This window comes from Ambystoma mexicanum, chromosome 10, assembly GCF_040938575.1.
Source record: "Ambystoma mexicanum isolate Mex_15411 chromosome 10, UKY_AmexF1_1, whole genome shotgun sequence".
NCBI lineage: Eukaryota > Metazoa > Chordata > Amphibia > Caudata > Ambystomatidae > Ambystoma > Ambystoma mexicanum.
In genome coordinates, this window is record NC_090932.1 from 1,120,964,236 (window position 1) to 1,120,983,217 (window position 18,982).

The 18,982-nt window shown below is 44.9% G+C and overlaps 1 protein-coding gene across 21 annotated transcripts in view; it reads left to right on the plus strand.

Moving 5' to 3' along the window:
- CAMK2B (calcium/calmodulin dependent protein kinase II beta) overlaps positions 1–18,982 on the plus strand; it is a 1,630,344-nt gene that overhangs the window by 1,163,425 nt on the left and 447,937 nt on the right. For 18 of the 21 annotated variants that reach the window (XM_069618981.1, XM_069618979.1, XM_069618978.1 and 15 more), the window contains 2 exons: positions 1,129–1,169; positions 2,561–2,632. In XM_069618981.1, the coding sequence (XP_069475082.1) occupies positions 1,129–1,169; positions 2,561–2,632 (113 nt within the window). The remainder of the gene's footprint in view (positions 1–1,128; positions 1,170–2,560; positions 2,633–18,982) is intronic. The other 3 variants (XM_069618980.1, XM_069618994.1, XM_069618992.1) reach the window with 1 other exon arrangement.

Below are 18,982 nucleotides of genomic sequence, written 5' to 3' on the forward strand. Positions count from 1 at the left end.
GCCTCACCAACTGCAGTTATGATCTAACTTCCCTGACGGGTACCAGGTGTTATTCTGCCCAGTTAATCAATTCCTCAAGATTTTAGTTTTATGTAAAGTAACATGCTGTTCAAACAACCCCACTTGTCAGGGCACGAGCCCAGAACACATTGTTGCATTAAAAAAGTCAGACCGTTTTTATTTTATCCACATGAAAAGAAGCAATTTAATGCCAACAATTCAATGCCAAGAACTGAAAACATCCAGCACTGTTATTACTGTATAGATTTCGTTTTCCCACCAACAGAGGGAATATTTGCCTACTCCTCAATGGTGATTTCTAGAGATCTATGAAACGTTGTCCCACATTTCTGTTGAAATGTCAGCATTCACGTGTTGCTTCATATTTCTGTTGCTTTTTGCATTTCTCTGTAAGTCCGTGTCTTTTGGATTCTGTAAACTTCATTTCTTTCCCTCGACCGCTCCTAGTACGGAATGTCCCTAGTTATCTCCACCATTTGAAGACTTATTTCCTTAGAATCGTTTTTCTTCTTGTATATCTTTTCCTCTAGAACTTGTCTGATTCTGAGATGTTTGACAAAGTCATCTACATACTCCATGCCCAGTGATAGCATTCTCATTTTCTGAGCTTGGGGTGTTGTTGGGAAGTAGCTGAGGGCAAATAGAAACATACTGGCATGTACGACTATTTGGAGCCTTTCAAACAGCCCCATGATTTTGAAAAGGAAGAGGTGGGCACATATGTGTCTGGCCTGGCATGTGGCCGACTCTACCCAACCCAAATGGCCACTCAGAAACACTTGCCTGCTTGGAAAACACTCACTTTGCTAAACGTGCGTTCTGTCTCGGTTGGAGGTTATGGGCCTAGCCGCATCATGGGTTTTGTTTTAGCTGGGTCTTGCATGGATCTGTCTTCTCTGCTATCTTTCTTTCTTTCTTTCTTTCCTTCTTTCTTTCTTTCTTTCTTTCTTTCTTTCTTTCTTTCTTTCTTTCTTTCTAAAATAAATGTGTATTTCCTGTTCTTGAATATTTGATTACATTTCACAACAAATGGCAAGTCCCCATCAAACTTCTCCTCCATCTGCTCGCTGTTCATTGTTTTCTCTCTTCTTTGCTTTTCCCATGCAGCAGCTAAGAGTTTGCTGAACAAGAAAACGGACGGAAGCAAGGTGAGTAACTGCCATAAACATTGTGAGGTTTCTATGCTCTGCTTTCCCCCCCGTGCTCCACCCTTCAAAGGATGCACTTGGGGCAAATTCATAACAGGAACACATGCTCACAAAAGCACATATTCCCCATTAAGAAGTTTAACAGGCACATGTGTAAAAAGCATTTTCAATAGCAATGGGAAACAGAAATACAAATTACCTTTGTTAATCGGCCTAAGGGGTTGCATAGGGTTTATTGCCCCTAAACATATAGCTCCATGACTGGAACAGCATTTGAATGGGCAGTTAATGCTATGAATTGGGGGTACAGTAATCCTCACTGAGAAGATGCCGTGGCTACACTTTAACAGTAGCTATTACTGGGGGTATCAATGGGTATCCTCTTGTTTGTAACCCTCATTGAGTTTAGAAGGAGCTAACCTATTGGGTGTAACTGCCACTGAGAGGAGGGAATCTGAGCATAGAGATGCCAGTGATAGTAAACAGCACACTACAAGTATAGTTTGTAACTGTCCTACTGATGTAACACATTCCATGTAACTACAACTTATAAGAGGAGGTCAGACACTAGAAGAAAGTATAGACAACAGTAACCTCATTTGGTGTAAATAAGAATGAGGTTAGAAAAAGATACCCCAGTGCAATTACCAGTGAAGTTAGAAACAGGTAATGCATTGACTGCAGCTACTGCTGAAAGGAGGTGATGTACTGTTATTGGATGTTATACCTCCCATTGCTTCATTAACGGTCTCCTGGCACTATGGGATTTGCAAGAGTCATGAGTTGGGTTTGTTTAAAAGGGACAGAAAACACAATGCCAGATTGCTTTGCTGTCGTGTTGATGTGTGGCAATCTGAGCTAACATTGCTTTTTGTACTGGCATGTCGTTAGGTGTGTTGTTTTGGGTACACTTGAGATATGCATATCCATAATGTCTCTATGCGTGCGCATAGTGCAAGGATGAGTGGACTGGTACTACGTTATACAAGCTGGAGAAGAAAATAACATGTTGTGTTTAATTACAATAACGGGAAAGGGTTATACATTTGTGGTAAGAACTACCAAGTTCAGACAAAGGTAACCCTATTGGGTTTTACTACCATTGAAGTTAGAAAGATGTAACCTCTTTGGGGGTAGCTTCGACTGAGTGGAAGAGAGGGTAACCGATAGGGTGCAAATGGCATTGTGGGGAGAACCAGGTAACCCGCTGAGTGTAACTATCACTGAGGTTTTGATACCCTATCAGGCTCTCCAGAAATGCTGCCCTCCTGCTCCCCATCACCTACATTTTGTTACCTCCTTTGATATATTCTTGGTCTGGAAGCCTTTAGGACAGAGTTTTTCTTGTACAATGGTTATTTTTGTACTCACTTTTTGTTTCTCCCTGCCAGCCTCAGACCAACAGCACCAAAAACAATGCCGGAGTGACCAGTCCCAAGGGATCCATTCCACCGGCCACACTGGTATGTTCATTTGTCTGCCGTTTATGCTGTTGGAAGGGCAGTAGAGCTCTTACCTCCCTCCATCAAGTTCAGCTATGTTATGCTTTCTGGGCATGGAGGGGAGAAGGCAGAGAATATAAGCCTCTGTCACGCGATGCCCAAAGCATCTAGTCTATTATGTATTATTGAGAGACTATCTTGCAAACCAGGTTATCATACATCACGTAGTCACACAGACTCGCACATGCACTATTGGTATCACAAAATAAGCAACTTTGCGTTTGCTAAAGTAGTATAGTAGCTTGTGGAGTGACCCTCCCTGGGAGTGCACGTTGAATTAAGTTTCAGTTCAGAGTAATAGCTGCCTCACGTCATACCTATCTAATTGGTCTGTTCACCTGCTTTGAACAGCACCCCTAAAGAGATCTCTGATGGTAGCCAAGCTGGCTCAACCTTTAGTGTTAAGCTGGCTCAACCTTTAGTGTTCTGTAGTTAGCAGCCAAGCCACCATCCAGCCTCTGCAGAGTCTAGGATTGAAAGATCAAGTATAACCAAATCTCCGTAGCTTTCTAACCCACCTACATGAAAGATCAAGCATAACCAAATCTCCGTAGCTTTCTAACCCACCTACATTGCAAAGATGTTAGAGTTCTAATATTAGTTCAGTGCACTCCGTAGCCACAGTCCCTAACCTGCAGTAGAGTTGTAGGATGGGAAGCCCAACCTCATGTCAGTATTGATAGATATTTAATTTAAGATGAGTTCATTCCCTATTGCTTCTCAATGTTGCCTACGGATCTTTATGGCTTGTAATTATCTTCCATGATATGATATGGCATTTATAACGCACCTATACACAAGTGTTTCAAGATGCGGCAAGGGAGGGGGAACAGAGGGAAAACAGAGACAACGACCCTACTAGGCCAGGTGTCATTCAGATCGCGCAAGTGCAGGGGAAGGGGGAAGAGGGAAGAGAAAAAGTGCGGAGTGGAGGGGGGTGGGGAAAGTGCCGTACAGGGGGGTAATAGAATAAATAAAACAATAAGAGAAGTAGGGCCAGCTTGTGGCAAGTGCAAAGGGTAAGTGCGGACAAAAGGTGTCAAGTGCAGGTGGGGGGCTGTAGGGATACAGAAAAACAGTCCCCAAGTGCAGGTGATGCCAGGGAGGCAGTGCGGGTGTGTAACTGGTAGGGGAAGGGACCTGGGTCCGAGATCAGAGGGTGACCAGATGACCAGTACAGTTTCAGACAGGAGTTCAGCAGGGAAGAGGAGGAGAGAAAGCAGAAGCAAAGAGGAAGGTTTTGAGGTGCTTCCGGAACTAGAGATGGTTCTCCTCAAGTTTCAGGGAAGCAGGGAGGCTGTTCCAGAGGGAGGCCCCAGCCAAAGAAAGAGATCTGCCACCAACTCGTTGCTTGCCATGAATCCATGACATCTGTCCGTGATTTCCAGTGTTGTCTGCGCTTTTCGAGTGGCATCTAAGGTTTACTTTGCTTACTATTCAGTTCTATGATTGCTTGTGACAGAGTTTTTACAGCACTCAGGCTTGTCATTAACTTCCTTTTATTTTTCTCTGTGGGTTCTTGTTTTCCGTTTAACCATGTGGCTTACCTTTTGTACCTCTCTCTGCTCTAGCAGTGACTTTCATGTTCCTCTGTGGGTTGTTGGTAACTGATATCATTCTCTATGGTTTGCCATTGACTCCCATGGTCACCTATGGCTGGTCAATTTGATCCACGGCTGCTTGTGGCTTGTCTTTGATACATATATTCCTCTACAGCTGGCCACTTTTCTCCACGGTCACTTTGGCTTGTCATCAATTTATGTTGTCAAGGTCCTTTATGGCTTGTCATTGACTTCCACAACACACCACTGTCCGTTGTCTTTCGTTGCCTTTGTGGCTTGTCATCGGCTTCCACAGTCTTCTATGACATGTAATCAACTTCCTTGGCCCTCTGCGACTTTTCTGGGTTTTCCATGACCCTCGAAATGTTGTCAGTAACATTGTGTTTTGTAGACGGTATCATACTCCACTGTGACCTGTGAATACACGTTGTTGTTTAATCGATTTGATACTTCCCTCTGACTTGTCATTGATTTTCTTGATCCTCTGAAGGTTTTCGTTAACTTCCATTGTACTGCCTGACTTGACGTGCTTTTTGGAAATGCTGCTGTTTGTGCAAGGCCTTTTACAGAAATGTTAATGATCCATGTCATGCATTTGGAGATGTTTCTGACTTCTATATGATTTGTAAAAGTGTGTGAGTTGCCGGATCGCTTTCCTCCTGCTTCCTTTATTCTCTGTGTACGGAAATAGGGACATCCCATGACAATCCAATAAAATTAAACAAACTTCAAACCTATATGTATTTTAGAACCAAGGAGAATGTGCTTCCCTCCCATGATGCTTGATCCCATCTTTGCCTGTGTATCTCATAACATATTTTTAAGCAAACCTGGGTGAGCTGGAATGTGCAGTGAAGTGTCTGTTTAATATATTTTATTTCTCTGCTCATGGAGATTTTGAGTAAAAATATACATCCCCATGGCTGTCAGTACTTCACTTTTGCATGCATCACATGCAACAGAAGCCTTGCTTTCAAATGGGTAGGCCCTCGGGAAGGTAGGGCAAGCTTGGAATGCATCTTCAGAACCTTTCCCATTAGCTATTAAAGCACTAAGCTTCACCCATTGAGGGTATCCGTATCTTGTCTAGGAATTAATCTTGTCTCAAAAACAATATTTAACGCTGCCATCAACTCAATGGTGACCACATTTCACCCCTACCTCTGTCTACTCTGGCTCATTGTTTCTTTTATCCTCCCTAAGGGCAGCTGAATTATAGTGGGAAGCACTGGTAATTCCTGAATCGAAAAATGCCAACTCATGCTACCTGAATTTATCCAAGTCTGAAATCTCCAACCACAAGAAATGACCCAGAACTATGCAGCAAGATTACTACTTGGCAAGAAGGCATGTGGCACCATTGCTGTGACCATGAGATTACTATACTGGATTCCTATCATAGCCTGAATAGCCTTCCCAACACTTTGCTTCCTGTTTGAACACTCTGAGATGACCTGGAGAGTGCTGCTGTGGGAGAAGCATCACTATCTGTGGTGGATAAATATGTCAGTAACCAAGCAGGGGTCCAAGCCCGAAAACAATATTTGCGCCACCAAAATGTGTGTAACTTCCACAGAATGATTAAATGCTGAAAGTGAAAACTTAAACCCAAAATCTACATTTCATGCACCTGTTTTGGCCAATCAATACTGTTAAGGGAGTTTTCCTAAAGCCCTACTGGCAGTAAAACATTAGTAAGCTATCCCAGTGGTTTGTAGATGCCCAACTCTTAGTATCAGTCTGTACTAGCTCAGGACCTTGGAAAAGTGGCAGAGCAGCCAAGCTTATCTTATGAGGACGATGTGAGCTGTAGGTAAGTACACTGAATCTTAATTAGACAGGCACAATAAAGAAGCACTTTCACATATAGATATATAAAAAGCATATGTTTATTATATTTACACCAGAATCACCTTAAATACTTTAGACGTTTATACAAGAACACTTAGGATTACCTGATAATACACTACAAAGGGCCCTTTCCTTTTTTTGTTTGTTCGCGGTTACATTTGTAGCAATTTTAGAAGGGGACAAGACAATGTTATCGTATTATCGGTTATTGCGCACTCATGCGGTTTTCAACGGGTTATACGGTAGTACATTTACTCTACAAACACATATAGTAAAGTCACTTAAAGGGAATGGTTAGCTAGTGCAACACAAGCTTAGTTCAAGGTTCTAGACACAGTTTCTTTGCTTGGAAAGTATTTTAAGTCCAAAAACACAACCCTAGCTAAAGGCAGTTCAGAGAGTACTTGAAGTCTTGACAAGTAGCGAATTACGAAGAGTTCCTGTGGATGTCTTCCAATGTCTAGTTATCGAAGCAGCAAGTGAACAACTAACAAGGGAGACCTTAAAACGGACTTGAGAATGGTACACAAGCAAAGGCTTGGGTCGGAGGTAAGAGTGAGTTGCCCTGGATACCTCTATGTGCATTCCAACGCATTGGAGTGACTTCTTGGAATAAGGTAAGCAATACCTTTTTCCCCACAGTACCTTAGGTTAGAAGAAAATGTTTGTGCTGGATGCTCTGTGATGTTGCAGCTCTGGAACCCACCTCCGGATTCCTTGGTCTGGTGACTGAAGGCACGACAATGGACGGGATCTCTCAGCAGCAGTCTTGAGGGAGGACCTGTGGCACGACTTTCAGCAATTTCCTGGTTCACTCTGCGGTTTGACCTCCTTTTCTGCGGCACCAGCAAAGGACACAGGTTGCCCAGTCAATCTTCTTTGCTTCCTGCAGTCCCACACTCTGGTGAGGGGCTCTGGGCAAGTTGGATCGGATCTCTGGAGTGTCCTTACAGGTTCAACAAGGATTTGGACTGACTTGGCCTTTCCACAGGGATGCACTCTAAATGGGCTGCAGGTCTCCTGGTATTGGGTTCTGCAGCTCTGGAAACTCCTAGGACATTGGGAGATGGCTTGTTTCAAAGTTTGTCTTGGAACTGGTTGTTCCAATCAGCCAAAGCAAAGGAGTCGTCCTCTTCGGAGCTACTTGGTCTCATAGAATACGGGGTCAGGACAGCAGTGGTTGCTTCATGGCGTTGCAAAGGATCTGCTTGTGTCTCTGGTCGTCTTCTTCTTCGGTTACTTCTGTTTCCAGTGGTCAACTTGCTTTTCACTCCAGAAGCCTCCAGCACACACTTCTCTGAAATCTCTCTCAGCATTTCACAGAAAAAGGAGTTTGGCTGTCCAATCAGGACAGCCAGACCCCCTGTAAGTGTTGGACCTATTCAGGCACTCTGGCAGACAAACGACAGGGGGGTGGAAAACTCCTCCCCTACTTCCTGCCTGCCCAGACAAACTGGAGTCTAGGCAGGGATACCTTCGGGTTCCTGCCAAAGGTAAAACACACACACTGACCTCCCCCTCACAGAATGGTAGAAGGGCTAACAAAGAACAACCACGCTATTAATGGCGAAGAAAATAAGGGAGGCCCCAAGTTGGTACTTCACTGCCCCTATTGGGCACTACGGAGTGTATGAATCTTGGTTTAGGTTGAGGGTGATACATGAACATCTTACCATGGACTTTCAGATAAAAGGAGACAGCTTATCTGTACCTGACACCAAAGCTAATAAACATCTTATAAATCTTCCTTGACTTCCTCACTGGCCGCAAGCACATGGAAGGATTGCATTGTGACCTGTGGTTTGGTTTCATCCCCTGTCATGAGCTTGCCAGTTTATCTCTGTCAGAGTAGCCCCACCATACTCTGGCAACAGCTTCTATAATAGAGTATCAAAGCGTGCATAGACAGTGTCAAGCCTGACTTCGAATGAATTGTGTCCTCCCATGTATTCCTCATCTTTTGATATATTCGTCTCCAGCTTCAGCTGCTTTAGAATAAAGATTTCAGCAGAGGGCGCTGTGCGTCCATGCAGTCGACCCGATGTCCCTCGAGGGCCTCTGCCTCGATTTCTTCGTCATCATTGGCACAAATAGTATGTGCAGCACCCGTTAGCTTCAGTTCCGTTTTTCCACGATAGCTATTGGTAAACCCTTACCGCCTTACTACGAGGTCCCTTTGCGGTCCCATTCCTTAACGGCTGGTAAAACCAGCCGTTAAGGTCGGGTCCCGCAAAGGTACCTTGGTGCTAATTACGGTACCGCAATTTGCGGTACCGTAATTAGCTCCTTCCCCATTCCCATTGAGCCCTATGGGGGCAAAAATGGGAATGGGGAAGTGCCTTGGTGAATGTGGAATTACCGCCCCCGCTCACCTTGGAGTGGGGCGGTAATTCCACCATCCACCAACGTGGACACGGTAAAATACCAGCGGCAACCGTGGCGCTAATAGCGTCATGGTTACCACATACCGTGCAATGACGCCCTATGTCTTCAGTTTATGAAGAACATGAACCTTCAGGCACAGATACCCCTCCTTTTGGTTTACAGTATGGTATGCCAAACGTCCCAGAAGCCCTAATCTCAGGTTAAAAGATTTATATGCAATCCTTCAGTCAGCCAGTGAGATTGAAATTTCACCAGAACTTTTTATTTGGTAAACTGGACCTGGCAGAACATGCTGATGCCCCATACAGACATTTTATGTATAGGGTAACATAGTTTCTAGTATGGGGTATGCCCCCACCCCCGTTCAAGCAGCATGACCTGACCGATATCTTTGATAAGGGTCCTCAGAAGGGTTCAGTACTCCTTTTCATATTGCCCTGCAAAAAGGGTTAAAGCAAGCTGGGAGGCACCTGAGGCAAGCCCAGCGGTGAATAAAAACCTCACCAGAAATGACAGGCCATCCAGTAGCAATCCTGACTATTTGTCTAAACATCCTACGCCAGAAAGCCGTTTCGATGCTTGGAAAAGGAAAGTGTTTTCTGCTGGGAGCATGGCTCTTAAATCTGCAAACGCCACTTGTGCCTTAGCTAACTGTACGTTCACCCTGTAGGACTGTATAGCATGGTGGCTGAGCATATTCCCAAAGGGAAAGAGCGAGACAGCTTCCTGAATATTTTAAGAGACGGAAAGGAGGCTATTTGTGAGTCTTTTCAGTCAAGAATTTACTCTTCTGACAGTATCAGCAGAGCCATGGCAGCAAGCACAGTAATATGCAGGTCTGCGTGGTTGGGGAAGTCAGGATTTGTACCAGACATGCAGAGCGGGTTCCTCAACATGCCCTTTGACGGCACCGAGTTGTTTGGCAGCAAGGCTGATGAAAGCTCAGAGAAACTGCTGACCTCAAAAGGCAGCAGCCAAATCCCTTGGTGCCACTGTCAGACAGCCACAACCATCTCACCCAAGCGAATCATCTTGGAGGGGTGGTCCTTTTGTTTCTACTCCTCAGTTGGAAGAGCAAGAGGACTAGCAAGTCAAATGGGCCAAAGATGAGTCCCTCGTGGTGGACATTGAAGAGTTGCAAAGCCCGCCCAAGCAACGGCTACTTTACCCTCAACCGCTGCTTCAGCCGCCTCAAAACCTCTCTGAGGCCTTAACCCAAAAGACCCCGGTGGGAGGCAGACTCTCATGGCATCTGCAAGAATGGCGGGGTATTACTTCAGATGGGTGGGTGTTGCTAACAGGATCCCACGGTTACTGCATCCCCTTTCTAAAAAGGCCTCAGTACCATCCACTGAGGAGCCACGTATTCAAAGTTCCAGATCTGTTCCTTGTGCAGGAGATTTTGAGCTTGCTAGAGAAAGGTGCTATAGAACCAGTACCTGTAATAGAGAGGACCAAAGAGTGGTACTCGCCCTATTTTCTAATCCCCAAGAAGGACGGAGGATTGAGACCCATCTTGGACTTCCTCAGGAAGGAGAAGTTCAAGGTGGTCACACTTTCTCAGATCCTTCAGGCCTTCCAGTTCCAGGATTGGATGGTGTCATTGGGCCTTCAGGATTCTTACTTTCATGTGCCTATCCATCACAAGCACAGAAAGTACCTGAGGTTCGCCGTTGGCGTTTCTCATTATCAGTTTCAAGTTCTGCCATTTGGGCTGACCTCCGCCCCGAGGGTTTTCACCAAACTGATGGCTGTGGTGGCAGTGAGTCTCAGGAGAGGGGGGATTCACGTTTACCCCTACCTGGACGATTGGCTGATCATAGCATGTTCTCCCAAGCAAGCCCTGGAACATCTCAGCATCACCTGCCACTCTCTCCACAGACTGGGCTTCTCTCTCAATTACAAGAAGTCCCACATGACAAAGACTCCAGTTCATCAGAGCGGTTTTGGATGTATCCTTGGGAAAAGCCTCGCCACCGAGGCGAGGGCTCAGCACATTCTGCGTATGGTCACCAAATTGCAGAGTGACCAACGTCTTCCGACCTTCGACTTTCTAAGGTTGCTTGGCCTCATGGCATCCTGAATTATCCTGGTGCCACAGGCTTGCCTGAGAATGAGACCCCTCCAATGGGCTCTCAGGACTCAGTGGTCTCAATTCTCAGGCAAGATGTCAGACCTTCTTCAGGTTTCCGAGCAGAGTCGCGCATGATCTCCTGTGATGGGCCTGGGAGGACAACATTCTGAAGGGAGAACATTGTTGGCAACCATGGCCGGAGATAACTGTAGTGACGGATGCCTCACTCACAGTGTGGGGAGCCCACGCCAACGATCAGAGTCCAAACTACAAATCAACCTTTTGGAGCTGAGGACGATCAGACCAGCACTGATGGCTTTTCTGCCCTCTGCACAGGAAAAGAATGTCCTGATAATGACAGACAACACAGTTGCCATGTACTACCTCAACAAAAGAGGAGGCGTAGGTTCACTTCCACTGTGCAGAGAGGTGATGCAGCTCTGGTTCTGGGCAATTCAAGAAGGAATCTCCCTATCAGCGGTTCACATGGCCAGAAAGGAGAACACAGCGGCAGATGCTCTGAGCACTGTCTCCCACAAAGGGGAACTAGCTCAGGAAGTCCTTCAAGAGATATTCACCCTTGGGGAACCCCTGAAGTGGATCTGTTCGTGACCAGTGTTAATCGGAAGTGCAAACTGTTCTGCTCCAGGGAATTTGCCCCAAAAGGAGCTCTAGGAGACGCGTTCGTAGTGAACTAGGAGTTTCCACTCCCGGAAACGTTCCCTGCAGTCCCCATCATTCCTCACATGATCAGGAGGTTGAGAAAGTTTGGGAAATCCATTATCCAAATTGCTCCGGATTGGGCCAGGAGGATGTGGTACCCGGACCTTCTGGACATGTCCATCTGCCCTCCAATGCATGTTCCGAAAAGAGAGGACCTTCTCTCACGAGACAAGGGTTGGGCTCTCCATCCAGAGGTTAATACACTCAACCTTCAATCATGGATTCTGAGAGGTTGAGATATAAGGATTGAGATCTCCTGGATGATGTTATGGAGATCTTGCTTTCGGCCAGAAGGCCAGTTACAAAATTCTTGTACCGCGGCCGTTGGAACTAAATCTGCAGCTGGTGTAGGGAAAAGGATGTGGACCCTTTTATGTGCAGTACACCTATGTTGGTGTCCTTTTTGTTACATTTGGCAAATCTGGGACTTCTGATCGGGACCATTAAAGGATACTTGGCAGCGCTTTCAATCTTCAAGCGCATGTAGGAAGAGGTGTCATACTTCAAGATACCGTTAGTCATACAATTTCTAAAGGGACCTACTAACATGTTCCCTCCATCTCCATTTCAGATTCCAATTTGGGACCTTAATCTTGTTCTAAAATTTCTTATGTGTGCTTCTTTTTATCCACTGCATTCATGCCCATTAAGATTTGTGTCCTTTTAGTTGTGTTAACATCAGCCCGCAGGGTGAGCGAACTTCGGGCTTTAGATTGTAAGCCTCCATATACTACCTTTTTTTTTAATGACAGGCTAGTTTTTAAAGTCAGACCAACTTTTCTGCCAAAAATGGTATCAGATTTTCATTTATCCCAGATAATTGTATTACCATCTTTCTATCCACTTCCACATCCTGGGAAGGAGGAGGAAAGGCTGCATAGACTTGATCCAAGATGCGCTCTTAGCTTTTACATCTCTAGGGTGGCTAAGTCACGCCAAGATGAGCAACTTTTTGTTGGGTATACAGGTCACAAGTTGGGACTTGCAGTCAATAAACAAACTTTGTCTAGATGGATTATATTGGGCATTACAGAATGCCACAGATTGGCTAAGAAAGATCCCCCAGAAGACCTCAGGTCCCAATCCACAAGGGGCATGGCAACGGATTCTGCTTTACAAAGGGTGGTGCCGATACATAATATTTGTGTGGCAGACACATGGTCTTCCATTCAGACTTTTACTAAACATTACTGTCTGGATTCATCCTCAGGCCAGGAAGGAGGATTTGGGAAGGCGGTTTTACACTCTGCCCATGACAAATCTTAAGAGCACTTCCAAAATTTTTACTCCCTCCTCCAAATCTGACACTGCTTTGGAAATCTTTCAAAAGATGAGGAATACGTGGAAGGATACACTCCTTACTTACCCCTGGTAACATTCTTTCGATTGGATGTTCCTCCCATGTATTCCACATCGCCCTGTGAAGACAAAATCAAAATATCGAGGCTGAGTACCCCAAAAGGAAATACACCGAACACGGGACTTTATTTTATACTGAATCCAGTTACGAAGAACAGAGCAAAATCAGATAGCTATCAGCCCTCAGTGCAACACAACGAACTCCAGCATGGTTCAGTATGTTCAGTGAGAGACGCTGTACATTAGAATGCATTGGTCTTTTATACTCTTCGTGAGCACGATGGACAGCCCTACTTCGGGTTAATATTCCGCTAATACATCACCGATCTAGGGTTCATGCCGAGTTTCGCACATCCACATGTAACTGGTTTGTTTTTAATACATATATCAACAAGCCTATACAGCAACTGTGTATTCTGGGATTTCCCATGCAGGTCTTCTCAAACATTAATACAATGTAGTTAACCAAGTGTTCTACGTTCAGTATTTGAATACATTGTTCATAACATATGCTCGCGGATTAGTTTCTTTGCACGAGTAATCCTTTACACACAGGTCAATGAAGGACAAGGTCTCAGTTCACAACCTCAACAAGTGGCCGGCAGGCAAGTTACATATTAGCTACATACAGAGGTCAAGAGAGCCATGTTGTATTTTGGAATGACATCGTCCACCATTTTAACTCACAGGGTGACTTTACAAAGCGAACCTAAAATGGCGGATTGACCAAAAATGGCGGCTTACATTGATTTTAAGGTCAGGAGCTTGCAACACGGATTTTCTTCGCAAGCGACTTATAAGCAACTTGGCGTAAGCCAATATACATATATTCATTGCAATAGGAGGCACAATATACTTTCTCATTTGACAAACCCTCCTTTTGGCCTATGGTAAGTGCTAAACTACTTCTGATCTTTTTGCAAATAGCTCCATGCATCATCGTCCATGCACCCTGAATCACTGTCGGAAATATCTATTGCCATTAGGTCATTCGCTAAAATTTCTTTCAACACATATTCTTTGGAAGTTTTATCTGGGGCATACGCTTTATGTCCTATCGTACCTATCGCTTGTGCACAACATCCCCCTTGCATCGAACATATACTAGGTAGACACTGAATACAATAACAAAGAAACAACAGGATTCCAAAAATAATCAGCAAGACCGAAAGTACCTTCCAACCCCAAGATCGCAAGAAGTCCCAGAACCAAGCACTAAGATCCCTGTTTCCCTCGGGAACATGCACTTCTGAACTAAGGACGTGCAGATTCTGTATTGCCTTGAAGATGGTTGGGGAGGAATCTGGCACAAAAACACAGCAAGCGGACCCCACTAATTTACACACTCCACCACGTTCAGCCAGAATGACTCTAATGCCATCCGGTTTTGAAGTGCTACTAGTCTTATCGCCTTCTGTTCTAATGTCATATTATAGAGTATGTCCGTGGTCCGGTTGATGGTTCTCTCCAGTACTCTCGCTAGTCTTCTGATATCTTCGGAATTCGCTATCTGCCCCGAAAATGGCACAACTGATTTTGCTATATCTCCCAAGATTTGTGCTGGAGTGTCACCATTCTTGTCCTGCCATGGACGAGTCTTTGAAACTTCCTTTGTACTAGCTATAAACACCCCAGGTAACAGGATCCCTAAATAACAGGTTCCCTGCCAATCCCTGGGCAACCATGGGAATGCTATATTACCGCAGACGAAGTAGACAGGTTCGCCTACATACAAAGGTCTGTTTTCCTCAGTCAAATTTGCAACATTGGCACAACCTAGAAAATGTCCCATTGACTGAGTTCCATTCCTCTGTATGCAAAAAGAAACTGAATCGGGGCTATGATTAACAGTGTAAGAAGGAGGCATGGCATCCTTATTGCCTATCGGAGCCATCTTAAAGGAAATCAAAGATTGAAAAGGACAAGACAGTCTATCAGAAGGCCTAATAGAAGCAACGTTAGGTTTACTCTTGTTTGCGAAAAGCGAGCATCCCAGGGGAGTCAAAACACGTTTCTCAAAACTATTCAAATTAGTGCCGTCAAAGTTCCCGGAGATGCTATCATTCCAACGGCCAAAGAACAGTGCTCTAAGAGAGGCATAACAAGCGGTTGTCAAAGGTAAAGGATGAATATACCAACCTAGCCCCTTATCCCCGTGTTGCGGCAAATGTGAGCAGACCCAACAGTTAGACTTATTAAAAATGGCATGCGTAGCATTCATGATAAGTAGCAGAGTATTATTGTGGTACCTTTGCCTATGCTGAGAGTTCCTAGAGGACAGAGTATGCAAATGTACAAAGGGAGTAGGAACAGTAGGTACATTTTCAGTGGGCAACAAGGATTCTAAAGGATGTGTTTCCTCAAGGTACCACAATCCTAAGACAGTGACTATTAAAAACCCAAATATCATTATAAAAACACAGCAATACGTTTTCGGGACCCAGGCATATTGTCCATTGTCCCGGTTGGTCACCCCATCATTTACAAGTCCCATATGAGTGGTAGCGTTGGTAGGCATTGTAGTCTTCAAACGGAAACCCCCAATGTTCGTTGCTGGAGACTACCCGGCCGCGCGACTTCTTAGTTCTTCCACAACCCTAGCCAACAGAATCCCCTTTCTCAAATTTGGGCAAAAACAAGCCCTCGATGATCCTTTCCTTCTTCGAATGTCCAGCCGAACCGTGCCGTAAGTCTATCAGATGCACAGCAAAACCGTGGCGTAAGTCTATTTTCTTGGACACAGCTTGTACCTTGCTTTTCCTGGTACTGATTGATCCGGAAACAATGTGTCGTCACTTCCCATTGGAAGCAACGTATCAGAGACAAGTGAAGATGCCGAATTTGGAACAGCAGTTTCCGGATGCAAAACTTTTGGAGAGTGTGGAGACAAAATGGCTGTTTCCCCAAGCCTCACAGGCTCAGAAAGATTCTCCGACACACTCTCTGCGCTATTTACTGCTTTGGGATCATTGGTTGCAGCATTAGTGAGGGGTTCTGTTTCTTCTGTAACGTGTGGCACTGGGTGAGGAAGTTTCTTGACATGGGACGCGTGGATCCAGTTCTTTCTTCCAGAGACCCGCACCGCTGTTTGGTTGACCAACAGGACCTGGAACGGGCCACGCCAGCGAGGTGCAAGGCAGGAAGAGCGCTCAAATGCCTTGATGAGTACCCAACTTCCAGGCCGTATACTGTGGCCCGGGCCCTCGTATCGCACAGGTAAAGCCTCTCGTACCAGGTGATAAATCAAATACAGGTTTTTAGTCAACTGGCTGCAATAATCTGACAGTAATACATTTTCAACATTGCTTAACGAATTACATTTAGGAAGGTTCCAGATATTGGCAGGTCTCCCCATTACCACCTCAAATGGAGAGAGCCCAGTCTTAGTTTGAGGGGTTGTACGCATGGATAATAACACAATCGGTAAGGCATCCGGCCATTTCAAGTTAGTGCCGGCACACGTTTTAGCGAGCTTGTTCTTGATGATACCGTTGTGTCTTTCTACTAGTCCGGCGCTCTGAGCATGTCTGGCCGAATAGAACAGTTTGTTGATCTGTAATGCCGCACATATCTGCAGAATTACAGCAGCGACAAAATGTGGACCATTGTCCGACCAGATGACTCTTGGTAGCCCGAACCGTGGAAAATATTCCCTTAACATGGTTTTCGCAGTAGTCATGGCTGTAGCATCTTTAACGGGGAAAGCCTCAACCCATTTACTAAAAGCACAGATGACCACCAGCACATATTTTTATTGTTACATCGTTCCATTTCAATAAAGTCAAAGTGGATAACTTCAAAGGGGACAGATGGTGGCCCGAAACTTTCCCTTGGAGTTGCTGTCCCCTTTCCCAATGTGTTGTAGGCAAATCATACAATCCTGGTCATAGCGCTGGGCAATTTTTAAAATTTTGTCATTTGCGCAAACTTTTTCTAACATCTTTGTCATCTTCTGGGCACATACATGCGTAGGACCATAGGCCATGATGACCATCATCATTATATACGCATCAGGGAGTAGCCATTTCCCTTCAGCTATGCCCACCCAACACCCGTCATCATCAAGTTTTCCCAAGCCTTCAGCCCAACTCTTGGATTCTTCTAACGTGGCATCAGCTTGGATATCTCGTACAGAACCAACACCCTCATCCATTGCATAAGCATTTACAGTCTCCCTTGAAACATACATCTCCGTAAGGGATCGGTAGCAGTTTGTCTAGCTATCTGATCAGCGAAAGCATTCCCTTTCCCTATGTCATCTGCAATCTTTCGATGTGCTGCACATTTCAAAACAGCTAACAAAGTAGGGAGCGCAAGCGCTGAGAGTAGTTGTACTATTAGGGAGCCATGTTGGATTTTAGCGCCATGTGAAGTTAGGAACCCTCTCTCTGACCAAAGTCTCCCAAAGTTGTGAACCACCCCAAAGGCATACTGACTATCAGTATATATGTTTACTGCAAGCCCTTCGGAAAGTTCACAAGCTCGGGTCAATGCTATAATCTCTCCGGCCTGCGCAGAGTTATGCGTGATTCTCTTGGTTTCCACGACCGTGCTTAATGTGTTGATTGCATAAGCAGCTGTGGATGTACCATCCCGAAGTTTTAAGCAAGAGCCATCACAGAACAGCTCTCCTTGCGGATTATCCAAAGGAGTGTCTTTCAAATCAATTCTACCCTTTGTTTCTTGTTCGGTAGTATACAAACAATCATGTGACTCTTTATCGCCGCAAGTAGTATCTTGCGGGAAAGGTAGGAGTTCCGCCGGATTAAGAACACAACACCTCTTAATTTGAATGTGAGGAGCAAACAAGATCAATTCATATCTTGTCAACCGTGCAGAAGTGAGGTGTTGCATTTGGGTTCGGTTCAGTAGAACATCTACAGAGTGAAGCACCATCAGGGTTAGATCATGGCCCAGGACCATTCCCTCACTCTGTTTTACAGACACAGCAGCAGCAGCGACAGCTCGCAAATATCTTGGCAAAGCGCATGCTACAGGATCAAGGGCGGAAGAAAAGTAACTGCACGGCCTATTCTTCCCTCCATGTTCCTGCGTTAATACAGCCAAAGCACATCCATCACATTCATGCACAAACAACACAAAGGCCTTTTCATAGTTTGTTGTGCCCAAAACTGGTGCAGAGCATAATGCAGTCTTAAGCAAGTCAAACGATTGCTGGAGATCCGCGTTCCACGGCAATGGCGAAGAAATGCCCTTCTTTGTCAAAGCCAACATCGGTTTGATCACTAGTGAAAAATTTGGGATCCACAACCTACAGTAAGAAGCCATACCTATCAAGGCTCTAACTTCCTTCTGTGTATTTGGTACAGACATGGCAGAAATGTGTTTTATTCTTTCAGGTGTCAATCTTCTTCCCTCCTTTGACAGGAAATAGCCTAAATAGGCGACCTCCTGGCAACAATATTGAAACTTTTTAAGCAAAGCTTTGTGACCATGCTTAGCTAGATGGATAAGCAATAACACAGTGCCCTCCTTACAGGCGCTCTCAGAGTCAGCGGCTAAAAGCAAGTCATCAACATACTGAAGCAATGTACAAGTAGAGGGCAATTCAAGGGTATCAAGCTGTTCTTTCAAAGCCCTACTATAGATGCTAGGACTCTGTGTACCCTTGAGGTGCACAAGTAAATGTGAACGAGCATCCCCCTAAGGTGAACGCGAACAAGTATCTACTATCCTTGTGTATAGGAATACTAAAGAAAGCATTCTTTAGATCCACAACACTAAAGTAAGTAGCTGTAGCTGGAATCATGGTTAATATCGTTGTCACATCAGGCACAATTGGAAATTGCGGAGCGACAACCTTATTAATGGCACGTAAATCAATTATGAAACGGAATGGAATTGCATTATCGCCTTTTTTGTACACAGGCAAAATCGGACTATTGCACAAACTTCCTGAAATTTCTTCAATCACCCCGCGATGCACAAAATCGCAAACAATGCATTTCAGAGCTCGCTCGCCCTCAACTGAAATCTTATACTGGGGAATGCGTGGCAGCTCAATTCCGTGTTTCAAAACTATCTTAACAGGTTCAATCTGTAAAACACCGACATCATTGTCATAAACAGCCCATAAGCTCTCAAGTACATTAATGAATTCTGGCGGCAAAGGTCTAGTCAAGAATTGCGAGACAGTAATTTGCTGTGGTGAAATCGTCAAGCGCACTCCATCAGAAGAACAATAAATCACTGCATTTAATTCTTTTAACAGATTCAACCCCAGCAAGTTTTCTCCACAATTCGAAGTCAACAGAAATAGACAGTGGTCCGTAAAGGGACCCAAAGGAATGGGTACCGGAGAAGAAACCGGACAAACACCTGGCATGCCAGAAAACC